The following is an 18034-nucleotide window of genomic DNA, read 5'->3' on the forward strand; positions in this document are numbered from 1 at the left end:
CAATTAAATCTAAAGCGGTAGTCATTATATGGTTACACAAAGTATCCAAACCCAAGCCCCACACTTTAATTAATAGGTCCCTTCCAAGGGGCTAGAGCAAACGCAGGAATTTTTTGAGGGGGGGGGGTTTAAAATTTGAAAATTAAAAATTTCGCAACGACTCAGCCAGCCGCTGAATAAGCAGGGGGGGGGGGGTAAGAACACATTTTATTTGATAAAAAATTTCGCAACGACTCAGCAGTCACTGAATAAGCGGGGGGGGGGGGGGGGGGGGGGGGGGGGGGGGGGGGCACATTTTTTTTCCAAAAAAAATTTGGTCGACCGATATTTCGTTCAGTTTGGGGGGGGGGGGGGGGGTAAGGTCACCTTTTTTTGGTCACCCTTTAGCACGAAAAAGAAAAGAAGTTTCTTTTAAATTTATTTTTTATTAAAAACTAAATTTGAGGGAGGGGGGGGGGGGTTTCCTCTAAAATACACATGTTACAAAAAATCCAACCCTCCCCCCCCCCCCCCCAGCATTAGTGCCTGCATCCATCCATGTGTGATAATACTTTTAATGTCCATTTCGGAAAATTTGCGATACGCCATTATTAGGGTCTTTTTTTGGGGGGGGGGGGGCATTAAATAAATCTGCATCACCACCACTCTCTCATGTTACATGCAGAACCCGCGGAACGCTTTTCAAAGTGGAAGGGGGGGGGGGGACGGGGGGCTAAGCCGCTAAAATATATAGGATCAGGTAGAGCGAAATGGAGCGTAAATTGACGTGGTGTCCAGGGGCAGAGCGACATGAAGCTCAGGGGATTTAGGCATTTAATTATGGTCAGATGAGCAGTCAGGGGCCCGTCATAGGGCTCCTGATGGGGTCCAGGGGGCAGAGGCCTATTTACATTGTCTAATGTGACAGAAAACACAATTTTGGATTACATGAGCGTGCGCGTGCATACCGTATGATTATTCAAGACCCATGTTGTTTTTAATTTTGAACTTGTATGTACAAAACCCATATCTGAACATTTCGGAACATTTTATATGTATCAAATACTTATATATACCATTTTTTGATTTAATAAAAATGAAAGTACAGCATGCTAATTGCTTTATAAGGATGAAAGATCTTTGAATAGCATACTCTTTTGTTCCGGAGTAGCCTATCCAATTATTGAATTAGATTGACAAGATAGAAGAAGTAACTTCCGGTTTACACCCTTCTGAGTCGAAGCTTGCGAAGCTAAATGTCAATATTTTAATCAATAATACCGTAAATTAGTCATAACAATGTCTAAATCTGTCAAAAAACAGGTCGATGATGCAAGAGACAACAAGCATCAGGACCTAGATTTGTCGGACAAGAGCATTTCAAAACTGCACGACATTCCAGAGCTGTGTAAGTATTATTCTACAGTCCCATTGATTTATTTTGATGTCGTCTAGACTCTAGAAGTCTTGTCTAGCTTGGATTGTCTCTTGAGAAGATTGAACTTCATTGTCATATTGTCATTGTGAAGAAATATTAACAGATCGAGACTTTCTAATTTCTTCCTGGTGCTGGTCTCTTTGACATATTTGTTTAGTGTATTTGATGTATGAATAGTCTATGTTAGACTTTTTAAAGTTTTACTTTATTTTCAACTTTAACTGACTTTAATTTATTGTTATTTCCAATAATCTTAAAAGTTAAACTAAAGTTAAGTTGTGTACACTAATAAAGTAATAATAACTAATATGACAAATGAATAAATGTGATCATTATTATTTTAATGATGTTTGTTCACAGAGAGACTGTTCCCTTTTTTTAGGCCACAATTACACTTGCTACTTTTCCAAAATGATAATTGATTGATGATTTTTTTTTTTGTGCCTAAATTAATTTCAATCTTTTAAATTTATACAAATAGACTAGGCCTAGGCCTATATGAATGTTATGATAGATAAATATATTGAATACTATTTGTAGAAATTTCATATTATGTGCTTAGTCATGTACTATGACTGTGCCTGTTTAATTTATCAACTTTAAAACTCTTTCATCATAATTCTTTGTTGGTACATTAATTTTGTCTATTGAATTTAAAATTCTTAATTGAATAATGTTAAGTATGACCTACCGGGTATTAAATCTGGTATCCATTATGTTTACATCTTCTTAAGGTTTTTAAGGAAATATCCATGGCGTATAATTGATCAATGTTGATTAGATATATTTTTATAATGAAAAATATTCTATATATATTCTCTCATAGTTTCTCTAAGTAACCTTGTGAGGCTGACTTTGAGTCACAATAAGATCGATGGTGAGTACTGTTAAAAAGATGATTCTCTCTCTCTCTCTCTCTCTCTCACTCCCTCCCTCTCTCTACCTCTCTCTCTTTCTCTTTCTCTCTTTCTCTTTCTCTCTTTCTCTTTCATTCTCTCTTTTTCTATCATTCCCACTTGTTTCTTTGTGTTGCTATCTGTCTAGCTTGCTCTCACAAGACTTGCATACTATTACTGTTTTGTAACTACTCCTGTTTGCTTCCTGTCTATGGCCTGTGTAATTGGAGTAAATGTGGTAGAGGAAGAGCAGATCAAATGTTCCCTACTTCCTGTTATATTAAACCTTGAGGAAATTGGTAGCCTAAATCATGATAATAAACCTCTTTGTACAACTCTTTTTATATATATATATGATTAAAGTTTTTTTAATGCAGCAGAAATTGGATGATATATACTAAACATGTTTATTTTGTAATAAAAGGTGATTTTATTTAAATATAGGCCTGTTTTTCAATCTAAGCATTTGTTTTTACAAGGCACAAGGGCAGGCAGTTTTCCTTCCATGCAGTCTGCTCTGTTCATAGTTTATAGGGAATATGAAGTGGGTGGACAATGTGAGTTAATAAATGAAAAGTATAAATATTGACCATTTCTTTGCAGATACTGTAATAATTATTGGCTTTATTGAAATTAATTGTAGAATATGTTATGTTATGTCATGTCATGTTATTTTCTCCAGTTGTCCCACCACATTTAGTAGAGCTGACAAGTCTGGAAGTACTCAATCTGTTCAACAACCACATAGAGGAGCTTCCTACAAACATCAGCTCAATGCAAAATCTCAAAATTCTAAATGTTGGGTAAGTGTCTGCTTATATTGCATTTCTATGGTCTTTTTGCCTACTGTTGACAAACTTGACATTATGTAACAATTATTTGAATCCTTTTGGGTTCTGGTGATGATACTGTATATCAAGAGAAAGTGTAAAACTCATTCCTAATTGAATTATAGTATGGTGCATACAACACATATTTAGAAGGAACATGTAGTTTGCATCAGTGTAATGGATATCGCAAGAAGAAAAACAATAGAAATAGACTGTGAAAGAGATGGTTATCTCATCAAATGAGCTCTCAATTAGCATAAGAAAAAGGGGATCATTCATGGGGGACCAACGGGTACCGCTTACTTAGGTATTGTTTGCTATATAGAGGGTGCAAGTAGATACAAGTAGTGCAGACAAGCTTTAATACACTGTATGACCGTATGACTATGAAGTGTAACTGTGTAAGACTGAAAATTGCACCCCATGTGCCCTGTAATACTTAACCGTTGGGGAGCTTAATTGGGTTCAATGAATTTTATAAATGTGTCAAGAATTTTTGCTTGCATATTATCAAGGCATATAAAGCAGATGTATTCCAAAACATGGAATTATCAAAATCATTCATCAGTCATTTAAAACTGAAGACTGAAGAGTAGTGCAAATAATTTACCCTGTAGATTAAGAAAGAAGGAAAACAACACCTGACAGACTGTATTGCCGATGTCTCAGTCATTCTACTTAAAATTACCAGGCTAATTAAGATAGCTAACATACTTTCTATTGAATTCCTCTGTCCGATAATTAATTTGTATTTTTAATGGTTATTTATACATTTATTGAGATCTTTGATAATTATTTGTTTCTGATAATTCCCTTTTATCGTTTTTTAATTGGTAACTGACATTTATGATTTAAAACAGTTATTACAATAGTAATGAGTGATCCATATGTAATATATGTATGTCTATATAGTTATTTTGTTTTAATACGCTATGATCTATCCTAATTGTGGTATATGAGATTTTTATAATTGATTAAATGGGATGAACTTGACTGAATATCTTGATTATGTTTGTAATTCAACCACAGCATGAACAGACTGTACAGCTTGCCAAGAGGATTCGGATCATTTCCCAAATTAGAAATATTGGATCTCACATACAACAACCTCAATGAGAATAGCTTGCCTGGAAATTTCTTCTTATTGGGTAAGTCATAAATAGGTACTATCTCTTTCTGTCTCTCTTTTACCTTTCTTTCCCTCTCTTTCTTTCTTTCTTTCTCATTCTTCTTGTCTTGTATTTTGAAAATGTGTCATTTTTGTTTTATATAAAATGTCATTATTTCTCGTGAATATACTCTTCCAAATCTCGAACATTACTCTGTCCACAATTCTGTAATTATATTTCAAATCTTTGTCTGCAACTTTCTCCTTCAGTCTTCCTGCTCCATCAATCAAATGTAGCTACTGTAATTTCATTTATTTAAAAAAAATATAACTATTGTGCAACAAAATGAGCAGAATCGTTGGTGTCATTACAGGTATTCCAAATTATTGATATCATAATATTGTATTTTTGCTTTTTCTTCTAATTTAATTCTACGGGTTATAGTCTTCTCTTAATCAGAACACTGTGCGCTTAGAAACATCAGTATTAAGCCCCTAATAAATGTTATGTATTATTATTATTATTATTATAAAGTTTTTCTGGTATCGTTTTTAGGGGGCAGGTTTTGTTAATGTGTGATGTGTTCAATGTTTTCATAGCTGTTAATGCTTTTCCATTTTAGACACACTGAGGGCTCTATATTTGAGCGACAATGACTTTGAATTACTTCCTGAAGAAATTGGTCAACTCACTAAGTTGGAAGTGGTAAGTAATAAACTACATGTGTTTTAAAATGATAAACTTACTTAATGGTCCAAAAATTGGTTCTGATTCATTTATATTTGTACTGTGCCTCTAGATGAAATTTTTCAGTATATTTGTTATTGGAAAATAAAAGATAACCTGTTTGAATATCGTTATGTCTTTTTTTGTGCAAGGTTCTTATTATTTACCTAAATAGATGTCCTTGCAGTAATTTTTAGAAACTGTGAATTAAATAGAGTATGAATAATCTTGCATAACATTTTTTCACATCAGGACCCTGTTTTATAAAACTTGTTATCAATAACAAGTTACAAGCTACTGTTATAAGCTACTGAAATCATGGCATCTGATTGGCTGAGAGCAAATTTGTCATAGAAAATTAGCAATTGTTATAGATAACAAGTTTTATGAAAAGGGCCCCCGTTCATGATTTCATCATGTATGCTATCATAAACTATAATTTTTCCTCATTATTCTGATAAACTCTATGACATTATTCTGTTTTCAATTGCATTCTTTGAGCTGATCAATGACAAGTTGTTACCTTGGTTACCTAAATATAGTTGGGTGTAAGAGACAATGACCTCATCGCTCTCCCTAAAGCCATTGGACAGCTTGTGAAGCTCAAGGAGCTTCATATTCAAGGCAACAGAATCACAGTTCTGCCCCCAGAGCTCGGTAAGTTTCAAACCTGATAATTACCCAATTTTTTCCTATTTTTCCTGATTTTTTCCCCAATTTTCTTACTCAAAAGAGGGGGGGGGGGGGAATGTTGTTGGATGCAATTCCCCCCCCCCCGATTTTTTTTAATTTATTTTTTGTCAGGGGGGGGGGGAGGGGTTGAGGAAAAAAAAGCCTAGAAATAATGATGCTAGGAAGTCAGGAAAGTGGATGATAATCATTTTGATCAGCTTACTTCTGTAAAGAAAGTCCTAAAATGTACACATTTTAGAGCTTACATCTTGACTTTCTTACTGGTTAAAAGGTGTTGGTTTGATAGACTGGTGAATATGTTGTGTACATAAAAGGATTTTTTTTTTTTTTTTGTAACATTGATATGAAATTGAATAATCAGAGGAAGGATTCTTCTATTTCATATGACTTTGGTGTGACTTTGTGTTACATATTGAAAATAATAAGTGATACAACAGAGATGTTTATTTAAAATGTTTATTATTCTCAGGATTACCGGTATATGTACAATAGACTTCATAAGAGTGATGTCCAACAGTAATCTTTGACTCATCTTTTCATCTCTTACACTGGGCCATATTACTTTTCTTAAAGGCATCGTTTAACACTGAAAATCTGAGATGCATTGCCCTACGTGTTATTAGTGTCTGTGATATGGTGTAATATTGAAGTTCTAAAAAAATTGCACTTCAACATGATCATGAAGTGCCTCAAAAAAGTAAAAATCTTGGAGTGACCGGTTTTACCATACTCATTTTCCCCAATAGACTGTAGTGTTATAAAAACTGTTAATAAAAGAAAAAAGTGAAATTTCGATTTCCAATCTTAAATATCTTGATAATCAGACAGGCGATCGGCTTGTAAAATTCATGGGATTCCTGACTGACCTAAAGGTTTATAGTTATGAATGCAGCATGAGCTAAATCCAGGATTTTTTTTCACATTTTGAGGCAATGTTACTGTGTCACTTTAATTTCTTCATGATAATGTTTGGTGAGCACTATGCATGTCTTTTGTATTTTCAGGTAAACTTGATCTGTACACTGGTAGGAACATCATGAAAGCAGAGCACAATCCTTGGGTACCACCAATTGCTGACCAGTTCCAAGTGGGCGCGTCGCATGTCTTTGATTACATCAGATCAGAAACATACAAGTAGTAAGTAACCTAATGCATATCATTCTTTAACAAACCAGGGGTTGATATTAATGGGTTTGGTGCACACGGGATCCCAAATTTCAACTCCAAACCCTCCAAACCCTAAAAATTTGCAGGCCAAATCTCTGTGAAAAAAGGGATATGTGGAGCCATGTCATCTCTCAAAACTACAGAAAAAAAACATGTAATGGGTAGTTGGTTATTTAAAATCAAAATGAAGCTGGGTAGACTTTGTGAATTAGTATTTGTGAATTTCGGTTGTCATGATTGTGTCCCAAGAAATCACATAAGATTATACAGACAAACCTGCTTTAGTGACCACCTGTCTACAAAAATCACATTTTTTGTTCCCCTTGAAAATGGTTTCTCATCGAAACATGTACTAAAGGTACCTGTCTACAAAGACCACTTTTTGTATTTCCCTTGGGCGTTCGCGGTAGACAGGTTTCACTGTATATATATACATTCTGTCAAAACTTCTATGTTTAGTTGTCGAGTCATTTGTCTAAGAAAACTTCGAAAATAAGTTAGAATATGATTTACAGTAGCTAGAAGCTTCATGATCTGGAGCTCAAAGTGTGTCCTCTGCTTTTGTTCCCCCTCCAGTTTGTACGGCAGACATGTTCAAGCAGGAGCAGCACCTCCTCCTAAGACCAACGCCAAGGCTAAGAAGATCAGCAGGAGGGAGATCTATGGCAAGAAGTGAAAATTGATGGAACATCTCATTATAGAACAATATAATACAGGCCAGTAGGTTCCCCCTTGGTCTAAACCCCCCTTTTATAATGTCGGAATAAAACACCAACTCATCTATGATCATACAATGTAAACATGGAGCTGGAAGCCGGCGGCTGCTTACAGTCTTGCAGATCACTTGGTATTAGACACTAGCTAGTTTTTCGCAAGCGGCGACGTGGCCTTCTACAACGCCAATCTTAGCCGGTGGTCGCACTCAGAGCGAAAATTTTCACGTAGCGTCCAAACCTATGACGGTATTCAGCCATATTAGCGTCGGGAGTACAGGGTGGAGAGCTCATTTAAATACCCCATAGTCAGCACTTGCGTCACCGTAAGAAATCTTGCTAATGGTGCTTGGGTGGCAGGGGTCCTGTGAGTGCAAATGCATCCTTCAGTATCCCTACTTTAAAAGTCTCTCCTGGGTTCCTGGATGCAATGATCTTCTTGTCTAATAGTAAATTTGTCCAATACCGGTAGTAAATTTGTCCAACAGTAAAAAAGGGTAATGACTTGATGTCTACAGGTAATCAAATTGTGTAATACCGGGTAGCCATTTCTGTATATATTACTGACAAAATGTTAGGTACCCACTTCTTCTCGTAACCACTGTGCATGATTGAACAAGGTGGTAGTAGACAACATGAGGATTACTGGTTATGACAGACAATGGTTATTCAAGGTAATGGATTATTATTTAACAAATTGAATTAGATGAGATAAGTTAAATAAATAGATAAATCAGTCAAAAGACCAATAAGTTACATACAGGCATGACTATGGTTGACATATATTTCAAAATATCATCAATGATGTCATTTGTTTGAGAGAGGACATTTTTTGCAAAGCAACTGAGATAGTATGACATTTCTTAAGCAGTAAGGTGAAAAGTGCCAAAAAGAAAGGAGAGATAGATGTCAACCCTATGCAAAATCCTGGATAGGCTTTTGTGCATTCTTTACACATTTTGTCTTGCTAATTTCCCTCCTCCCCCCCCCCTCTCTCTTTCTCTTTCTCTCTCTCTTCCTCACTCTCCCTCTATCTCTGTCTCTCTTTCTATCTCTTTCCCAGTTTGTATCTATTTTTTCCTGTAAATCAAGTATCACAATCTATATTCTCATCTTAGAAATGATGTATGTTTACCCTCATAATATTTATTTGCATCAAACTTTGAGTGATTTTCCCCTTTTATACCACCATCTTCTGTGTCAGTAACTTGCCTAGTGACATGTAATCATGTCTTTCTTTTATTATTCTCTAGATGTATTGATTGAAAGATTTTTGTTTTGAATGATAATTGTACCTTATAATATTAAAGTATTCTCATTTAGATAGAAATAGAAGGAACTTCTAGGAAGAAAAAAGTTACTTTACATGTTATTGTAGATCAAGCTTCATGTTGATTTATTTTTCCTCTTCTTTCTCATCTAATCTTTATATTAAGGTACATGTTAGTGGTTCTTCAGATTACAATAAAAAAATATATATGTATTTTATTTTTATCAAAATGGAGTGTGTTGTGCTTCCTTTGCTATTTATATAGCAGATGAATCAGGATTTGAGTTAACACTTGATGATTAAAGTCTTAATGCTTGACTATTTGTTGAATAATCATTGGTTTTACTTATGTATTTTGTTGATTCAAAATAGTTTTGACAAACTAAAGTTGCACGGCACACCATACTGCCAATTATTATATTTTACAGATAATTGAATAATGTGCAAGCATAATGTTAAATACAATCTATCATTAGCTTCTATGTACGAGTTACATACTAAAGAGTAAAATTAAAGTATTGGAATAAAAATGTTACATACATTTTGAGTTTGATCGACAGAGCATTCACCTACTGTCACATTACAAATATGATATTTTGTGCTTTGTTTTCTTTAAAGTCAACAATGTGTTTGTATGGGCATTTTAGTACAGAGAAGGAAATTTGTCTCTAACAATGTCACACTGTATCTTGTATTGCGCTGAGATGAGAAGAACAACATACCATTCTATTATGATAGAAATGGTAATGTTCATTTAGTTGGCTTCCCGATTTTGAATTTCTACCAGTTCAATTTGTTTACATTCAAGTTAGAGTTCATTTAATATATGATCATAAGTTGTTAAATTACAATGGAGAAGATTAATTAGCTTTTATTTTTTTTTCTTTCCTAAAAGCTGTTTGTAAATATTTGTAGAATCCTAACTTAAATTATTGTGTTTGTTAGCTGTAAAATTATAGCAATATTTACTGTTTGCCTGTCTTTTTGCATGCCCTATTGTGTATTTAGAAGTTTGTTTCATTGAAATGATGTAAACTATATTCTTTAGTGAATACAACAAATCTCATATCAGGTCATCAGTATTACAGAATGTGTAAATCAATTTAATTTAAATTGATACAAATCTAAGGGGGATACAATTGATTTTGAAGAGCTGAATTCTACATGAAAAAAAAAGGATTTGTCAAATATACATTTGTTAATGTTACAGCTAAGCTCATAATTTGCAACCCAAACACTGCTGCAGTATGTGGTTGAAACTTAACTCCCAAATATGATGCAGAGACTTTGCTTAGAGAAATCTGATAGTGAGAAATTTTGCTTTTTATAAAAGATTATGAGCATGATCAGGAACCTCACATTACATGGGTAATTTTGTTAAGGTGTCTAGTTTTTGTAAGTATTGCTTTAACTTCTTGCGATTAATATTTATGTAGCATGAACAAGTGAAGGACATTTTTGTAAATTTATTCTTCAAATAATTTTGCATGGGGCATAATTTTTTTTAAAGATGACACAGAAAATCTGGAGTGTGAGGTATATCTTGAATTCAGTAAATACATAAGTTGCCTACATGTCAAGATCTATTTCTATGGTGCTATTTTGTGAATTTAATTAATTAGTCATCTCATCTGAATAATTTTGACACAAGAGTGTGGTTTTGAAAGCAGGTTGCAGGGAAATGTTTGGTATTCATTGGGCTATATGCCCCCTAACACATATTTTGATTGCAATTATCTGAAAAAAATTATCTGTCACATTTGTTGATTTTTTAAAATCGATGTAATAATGTCCCATATGGAACTAACCTACCGGTATCTCCTTAAATAGAGTTTTTTTTCATTGGAGAAAGTTTGGAACAATTTTATAACATAGTAAATATCAATTTTTGTAATACAGCTGGTTTAAAATGAACCTATATCCTTGACTTCTGCTAGACATGAGATGATGAGTGGCAATTATATGTACATGCTACGTTGACATATTTGAACCATCTTGTACTTTTATATAATTGTACCAAATGGCAACCTTATTATTCTCCAATATTCTAAGAGAGATATAATGTAGCTATATGCAATTAATCTGTTTATTGAGGTCTTATAAAGCATGCCAGTGAATTTTTTCTGAATTGGAAAGCAATAGAAAAATAGGTAGAAAGTCTAGAATGTCTTAAAAATACACTTTCATGTATTTCCAATCTAAACCTACAGCCAGACTAATGCCTACACATATCTGCTTATAATTATGTATACTATTCTCATTGATCTAGGACTATAAATTATGTGAGCATGCTTTCTAATATTTGACTTATTTTGTAGCAATCAAATAAATTTTCTAGTCACTTTTGTGTAATATTCCTTTGGCTCTTCTTTTGATTTATTCCATATTATGTATTACTTTTAAAGTAACTGTTGTGTATTTATTAGGAAGGTAAAGTACCAGCCCTCTCTCTCTCACACACACACACAATATAGAAAATTGCACACTAATTGCTAATAATAGAAGAAGAAAAACAAATCTTTTGTTCAGTAGCTCTCTATTTTATAGCATATGCTCAAAATTATACAAGTACAGTCATACCATACTACCATAAAAACAGATCCATTTTGGTAACCAATATAGAGCCATGTACATATACATGTATATTCTATGAAAATACATTCACAAGCGAATCCTGCTAAAATACAATGAGATATATACTGGATACTACTGGAAAAAGTACATGTTTTACATGTCTCATCTTTATAAGTTTACATTGTTTTAAAATGCCTTCTGAAATCAAGTGTAGGCCTTAATTTTCACAATACTGGGATTTTCTGAACCTTATTCTCTGCAGTAAATTGCATTAAATTACCTTTGCAAAGCAAAACTGATAGACATTGTAGCATCGGCTATAATAACTGGTTGAGCATGTTGGCCAAAAGCAGAATTTGACTGTTCAGTCTTCCAGCTACCCTACCCTTTATAGAATTTGCTTACAAGCAGTAATGAAGTAAAATATTGAGATGGTTCATTTAGGCCTTACAGCGCAACCAATTTTACAAACGTGTGTACTCGGATTTTATGAAGAAAGTTGGAAACCATGCTTCTTTTTAAAGTCTCAATCTTGAATATATGCAAGTTTTCTGCAAGGAATGAAAATCATATCTCCCTGCTTTCTGCAAATGTAAATAATCAGAAAGAATAGTAGAATTTGGCTGGTCAAAACTGACAATGGCACTCTTTACATGAATAAAGAAAACATTATTTGCTGATTACATGAACATTCACATAACTAAAAACAAAATTAAAGATTTGCACAAAGCATGATTAATACTAGATGTAATCGTATTGCAATATTTCTTTAGCATGGCATAAGCAACAGAAATACCGGTACGGGAAACAGCACCTAAAATCTTACATCATCACTGACATTTCTCTTGATATTTACTGAATGCTGAAAAATTGTGGTACATACAATGTTGGCAAATTATTAAAATTCAAGAGCTATTTCCTGAATAAGTTTCCATATTTTATTCTATTCAGCAATTACACACTCACACACACATTCATTAAAAGTAATGTACAAGGTGATTATACATTAAATGAGATGGATAGGATTCAACTTCCATTCAGCTGAATCATAAAAATATCTTGCTCAATGCATATTTCCATTTCTCTTTCACTGACGGGAACATTCCATCATGAGTCCATCTGCACAGTATTTTGTAAAGTAACTTTTAGTAAGAATATCTTAATCACGCAGCATACGAATGACAATGCTAAACTTGGAAGATGAAAACATGTTAAAGTTAACAAAACCTTACATATACATGAACATCAATCTCATTTCAGCCAACTTTATCCTACATACCGTCGCTGTTTTCACGAAGTGACGGTAGTGAAAAAAAATTGCATTCACTTTGCGTTACGATTTTCCTCACTACCGTCACTTCGTAAAAACAAGGACGATACTTCTTAATTTTCATCTTATTTCTCAATTCATTTTTTTCACTGCAACCATTATTATCCATTTGGTCTCATTTCAAACAAACTATGCAACTCTATGTATATATCCTTTCTGCAAACAGTCATTAAAGTTCTAAAGTCTTGCCTCATAAAAACTGTCAGGGAAAATGACATTTTTCAGGCAACCTGTCTCATGGTAGATATAATTCATGTTTGATGGCTTCTGTGCGATCAGGCCATTACAATATTTCAGGATGCTTACTTTGTTCTACTGGGATTCCTGTTTGACACAATGACAGGAAACATATAGTTCTGGCAAGAAAAGCACATGATATATTCATGTTATTGTGCTTTTATCTCCCCTTCCATTTTGAAGTCTCCTGCATAGAATTTGCACAAAAAGGAATCACTAAAAAATGGGATAAGTATGACCTGACTCAAAACATTAAAAAAAAATCAGCATGTTGCCCTAAACATGAGCCTTAAAGAATGCTCACTTTATTCAAATAAATAATTATAACATTTTTTAATTAGCTGTTAAATGCCAATCTAGCCATTTTAAGAAGAAAACAAATCTTCACCAAAAGATCTGCTCTTACACATTTTATGTCAGAGCAGTTTCTTACAGGTTGTACATTAATGTAGACTAACACGTCTTTTACTTTTGAGCTGTTTCTCTTTATTGGTTTGTAAATCATAAATAGCATTTACCTTTTTCTGAATGTTCATCACCATAAAGATATTAAAAGAGTTTTATTGCTGTCAAAGCAAGGAAATAAATATGCATGAAGCAGACTTTAAATTATATAAATTTTGTGACTTTGATCTCTCTGTGGCATTAAAAATAAAAATCATGTTTTTTTTATCACTCTACTAATTTAATATGCCATAAATGTGCACATGCAAGCTATGATTTCTTCACATACTACAGAAAGAAAAGTTATGAATAAAACTGAAATCCAATTATCTCTGGTGTTACAAATCTACATCAAAACTTGGCAGAAAAATGTTAGGTCTTTTACATTTAAGAAAACACACAGAGACTGGCACTTCATTTTAGCAACAGGTGACACAAATGAAGTTTGTAACTTCGTTTTTCCTATCCCTCAATTTGGCAATCCTAGCATATCTTTCACATACATGTACATGTATGTGATCTCTAGAATTATGTCTCCTTATCTGGAGAACTTCTCTTCCACATCGTCACTCCTGCCCCAACGGCCATGGCTCCCACCACACAAGTCTGGGCCACAACTCGAAGCCTCATCAGGAAGATGGATGTGGATGTGTTCCCACGGCTCTTGTACGAGTAGGCACCCCATGCTAAGGCACCAACGAATCCCAAGATACCTGTGGAAGTGGAAACAAATACAAAAGATACATCGATAAAGATCTGCACTGAAATATGACGTTTAAGTTGAAATTGATAATGTATAAATGATGGTACATAATAAAGGTAAAAATCAAAAGTACCCCTGGAAGCATTTTATTTTTTTTTTAAATTCTGTTTTTTCTTCCTATATATATATATCTCAATGTGATTTTATGTGAAATTTGTTAAAATAACTAAATTAGTTTTCAATCTTTATCAAGAACCACTTTATTCAAGGCATATGATATACATGTATGTATATACACTATGATTTATAAATTGTCCTTATTATGCTAAAAGTGCAACATGCATCGAGGCAACGTGGTATGCTAATAACGTTAACGATTGAGTGTGTTTTTTAAGAATTATAATTCATAGTTATTCTACTGGCACTTACACATTTATTTCCCGCCATCTATCTACCAAATCATATTGAAGCTGTCTCAGCCAAGAGACAAACCCTTGTAGGGTTTTTTAACAGGTACATACCACATTTTTGTTATATATCATCATTCATAATCATGTAAAATTTATGTTTATGCTGTTTCATATGTATTTATTTGTAATATAATACAGAATTTGAATGTTTTATATTGTACACCTTTTTTTCTTAAGAAGGAATTAAATTGAAGAAAAATATTGAACTGAACTAAGACCAAGCAGGTTGTGAGCTCTGTGTCAAAGTTAACATCTGTCTCTCAACAAAATTAAGATATAAGTAATAAGATCAAGTGCATCTCTCCTTTATTTACTGTATACATTTGTTTTTAAAATTATTAAAAAAGATTAACTTGAACCAAAATTTGAACCTCACCAACTGGTACATATGGATCGGCAAGGGCTTTCCTTTTCAGCTTGTCAGTCGCCGACTCGGTATCATATTCTATTACAGGCCTGGACATTTTGAAACGATGATCGATGGAAAGACAAAGTCCTTAAATTGGTTCAATATATTTCCAAACTTGTCGGATTCTTGCAAGATGTTGAGGACAGGATATTCCTGAAAAATTTGGAAAGGAGGAAAAATATATGCATAAAATAAAGTAATAATTTTTTAACATTTTTATAAAAGTTGATGTTGATGTCAGTAATTTCAATACAATTTATAATCAAGGGTCTAGATGAACCAAAATAAAATTTGATTATGAAATTACATTTTACCTAAAAATGAAACTGAAAGTCATAAAGTAAAAAAAAAATTATTCATGAAAAGATATAGATCTAGACCCTAGATTTATATTTATATTTATCACTTTTCATTAGAAACTCATCACTTACATTAGATCAACTTCATGGTGACTGATTAGCATGCCAAATTGTCATCCAGGACTTAAGGGGTTACTGACAGAAAAGCCTTTAAAAGTTATATCTCACAAATTATATTACTTCACTCAAACTTGCATCACCAACTCGACCTTGGTAACACACATTATAGGTACACGAGATTGCACGTACGCACAATGACGCAACAAAAGCCTCATTCATGATCATGCATGACTCTGCACCGGGAGCGAGAGCTACGTCTCGAATGCATTTTTGTGTTCTACAAAGTTAATTTACAACAGGGGTTTATACTTTTAACATTTCGAATCATAATCGAGTAAGACAATGGTGTTTTAAATAAAGGTAATACTCACGAGCAAGACCGGCACGGCTAAAGAAACAAGATAAATTCAGCTTCGGCGAGATTGATGTAGGCTGCTAGCTACTGATACTTGCTGCTGCTGCTGCTGCTGCTTCTGCACTGCTGCTAAATGTTAACTGATTTAAGACGCAGATGGCGCAGTACCTTTTTCTTTTCTGAGTATAAAACAGATATCGACCCCTAAAAACTCAGTCAAAGTTTTGATGACGACTCGTTCCACTTAAAAGCATGCATAACACTTATTAATCAACCCACTCATTATATCGATCATAGGTCCAAAGATATATGGGACCATTGGCGTATCAAGAAGGGGGAGGAGGGGGGGGGGGGGAAGGGTATTTTAGGTGTTTGGTAAACAGGGGGTGTTTTAGGTGTTCTTAGCATTTTAAAGACTCCCTTTATCTGAGTTTAATCTATGCCCCCCCGGCCCCCCGGCCCCCCGGCCCCCCACCCCATTGAGCAAACAAAATTAGTTGTCCCCATGCAGAACCCCCGCTTATTCACCGGCTGGCTAATTCGCCGCTTCATATTTTCGCAGGAATTGGGGAGAGAAAAACAAATCAGTGCTCGTGACCCCTCCCCCCCCCCTCCCATTTTATTTGCTGCTCTAAATGTTTTCTCACAAATTGAGGAAAAAACACCTCGGATACTCCCTTATATGGGACTATGTGGATCATTCACTGCTGCACTAATAAAACATACTTGGTGATTAAATTGAGAAATTACCGGGAGAAATCAATTATGTCACTAATTTATGTTTAACTCAGTAATTCCCTTTTTTATTTTAATGACATAATTTGAATGGGCGGCACCTGATCAAATCCGAAGATCCATTAGGATATAGGCCTTCAAAAATAATCTACCGGTACCTTATAATAAAGTTTGATATAGAAATAAATAGGCAAATAGGTAAATAAGACAAATGATAAGTGGGTAACTTTAGGACATGAATGCGATGATCAGCTTAAAAAATAATTTGGATAAGTTAGGGAGGGGGGTGCAGGACTAAAGAAAAACAGATTTACAAAAGAAATTAAGAAAGAATGAAACATTTGAAAAAATAAAATAAAACACTCTGAAAAAAAAACTTTAAAAAATTGAACTTCACAATGTAGTTTTTATAAGAGCTTCAAGGGCATGGGAGGGCTCCACGGGAATTTGCACTGACCAAAATATGCTTGTTGTTGTGCAACAACATTGATGATAAATCATAAAGAAAGGCCTATAGCCAAAGCCTTGTGATAATCATTAATATAAACGGTCTGCACATTCAAGCAGTATCATCAACTTACACCAACAAAACAAAAGGGGTGGGGGAAACCCACCTAGTCATGTTAAACCAATGCTCTTACTGCTTAATTGCATGGGATATCATAATCTTGACGCCCATTTATGGCTTTGAAACTTCTGATGCACATGTAGATCAGCCTGAGCAGTTGTGACGGCTACATCGACCTGTGGTACATAACAATTATGATAGCATTCAAAGAGAAATTCAGTCTTCGATCAATGTAGCTCATGTCCAATAAACCTATTTTAATGATACATTTTAACATAATTACCATTTATTATATAGGGCTATTTTTTATATGCGAAATGTTATATGTATATAGGGCTAGCTAGGCTATATCATTTCTTTCACGGTTAGTTCTTAAATACTAGTAGTCGTCTCTCACTCCTTTTGAAGTGGTATTTGAGATCGAGAGAGGGAAAAGGAGGAAAGGGAATTTAAAGGAAATTGAGAGTGTGAGGTAGGGATATATAAAAAAAGACTGGAGAGAAATAGAGAGAAAAACAGAGAAAAAGAGAGAAAGAGAGAGAGAGAGAGAGAGACAGAGAGAGAGAGGGAGAGAGAGACAGAGAGACAGAGAGAGAGAGAGAGAGAGAGAGAGAGAGAGAGAGAGACAGAGAGAGAGGGGGGTTGAGGGGGCGGGGCGGGACGAGACGCAGCTACACGACATTTGCTCCTGCGACAATTGCTCCGGGCTTTATTTCGTCTAAGATGTAGGGTTAGGGTTAGGGTTTCAATAGGGTTTTATGTTAGGTTTAGGGTTAGGTTTAGGGTAGGGTATAGTGTTGAATCCAGGGTTGAAGTTAGCCATTCGATTAGTGTATGAAATTTACAGCGGAGCAATTGTCGCCGGAGCAAATGTCATGGAATCAAATAGTCTTCGTGCATGCCGAGTTTATATTGGCCGAGTCAAATATATAGTGAATTTCCTGTGGGCAAAAATTTGTACCGGATCCC

The 18034-nt window shown here is 34.4% G+C and overlaps 1 protein-coding gene across 1 annotated transcript; it reads left to right on the top strand.

Annotated features, from left to right (window-relative positions):
* Positions 1-1185: 1185 nt before the first annotated feature.
* LOC115918293 (ras suppressor protein 1-like) lies at positions 1186-11175 on the top strand. Its single transcript, XM_030972604.1, has 8 exons — positions 1186-1387; positions 2244-2294; positions 2996-3116; positions 4173-4291; positions 4875-4957; positions 5521-5635; positions 6676-6808; positions 7415-11175. The coding sequence occupies exons 1-8, from the start codon at positions 1279-1281 to the stop codon at positions 7512-7514; spliced, it is 831 nt and encodes a 276-aa protein (XP_030828464.1). The 5' UTR covers positions 1186-1278; the 3' UTR covers positions 7515-11175.
* Positions 11176-18034: the final 6859 nt, after the last annotated feature.

This window comes from Strongylocentrotus purpuratus, unplaced genomic scaffold (genome assembly GCF_000002235.5).
Source record: "Strongylocentrotus purpuratus isolate Spur 01 unplaced genomic scaffold, Spur_5.0 spur5_scaffold_6, whole genome shotgun sequence".
Classification (NCBI taxonomy): domain Eukaryota; kingdom Metazoa; phylum Echinodermata; class Echinoidea; order Camarodonta; family Strongylocentrotidae; genus Strongylocentrotus; species Strongylocentrotus purpuratus.

Bases quoted from the DNA above. Each gene is read 5' to 3' on its own strand.
- LOC115918293 (XM_030972604.1), top strand. From the start codon at position 1,279: ATGTCTAAATCTGTCAAAAAACAGGTCGATGATGCAAGAGACAACAAG. The intron at 2,295-2,995 runs GTGAGTACTGTT...TATTTTCTCCAG, and splicing joins GAGTCACAATAAGATCGATG to TTGTCCCACCACATTTAGTA. The intron at 4,958-5,520 runs GTAAGTAATAAA...ACCTAAATATAG, and splicing joins AACTCACTAAGTTGGAAGTG to TTGGGTGTAAGAGACAATGA.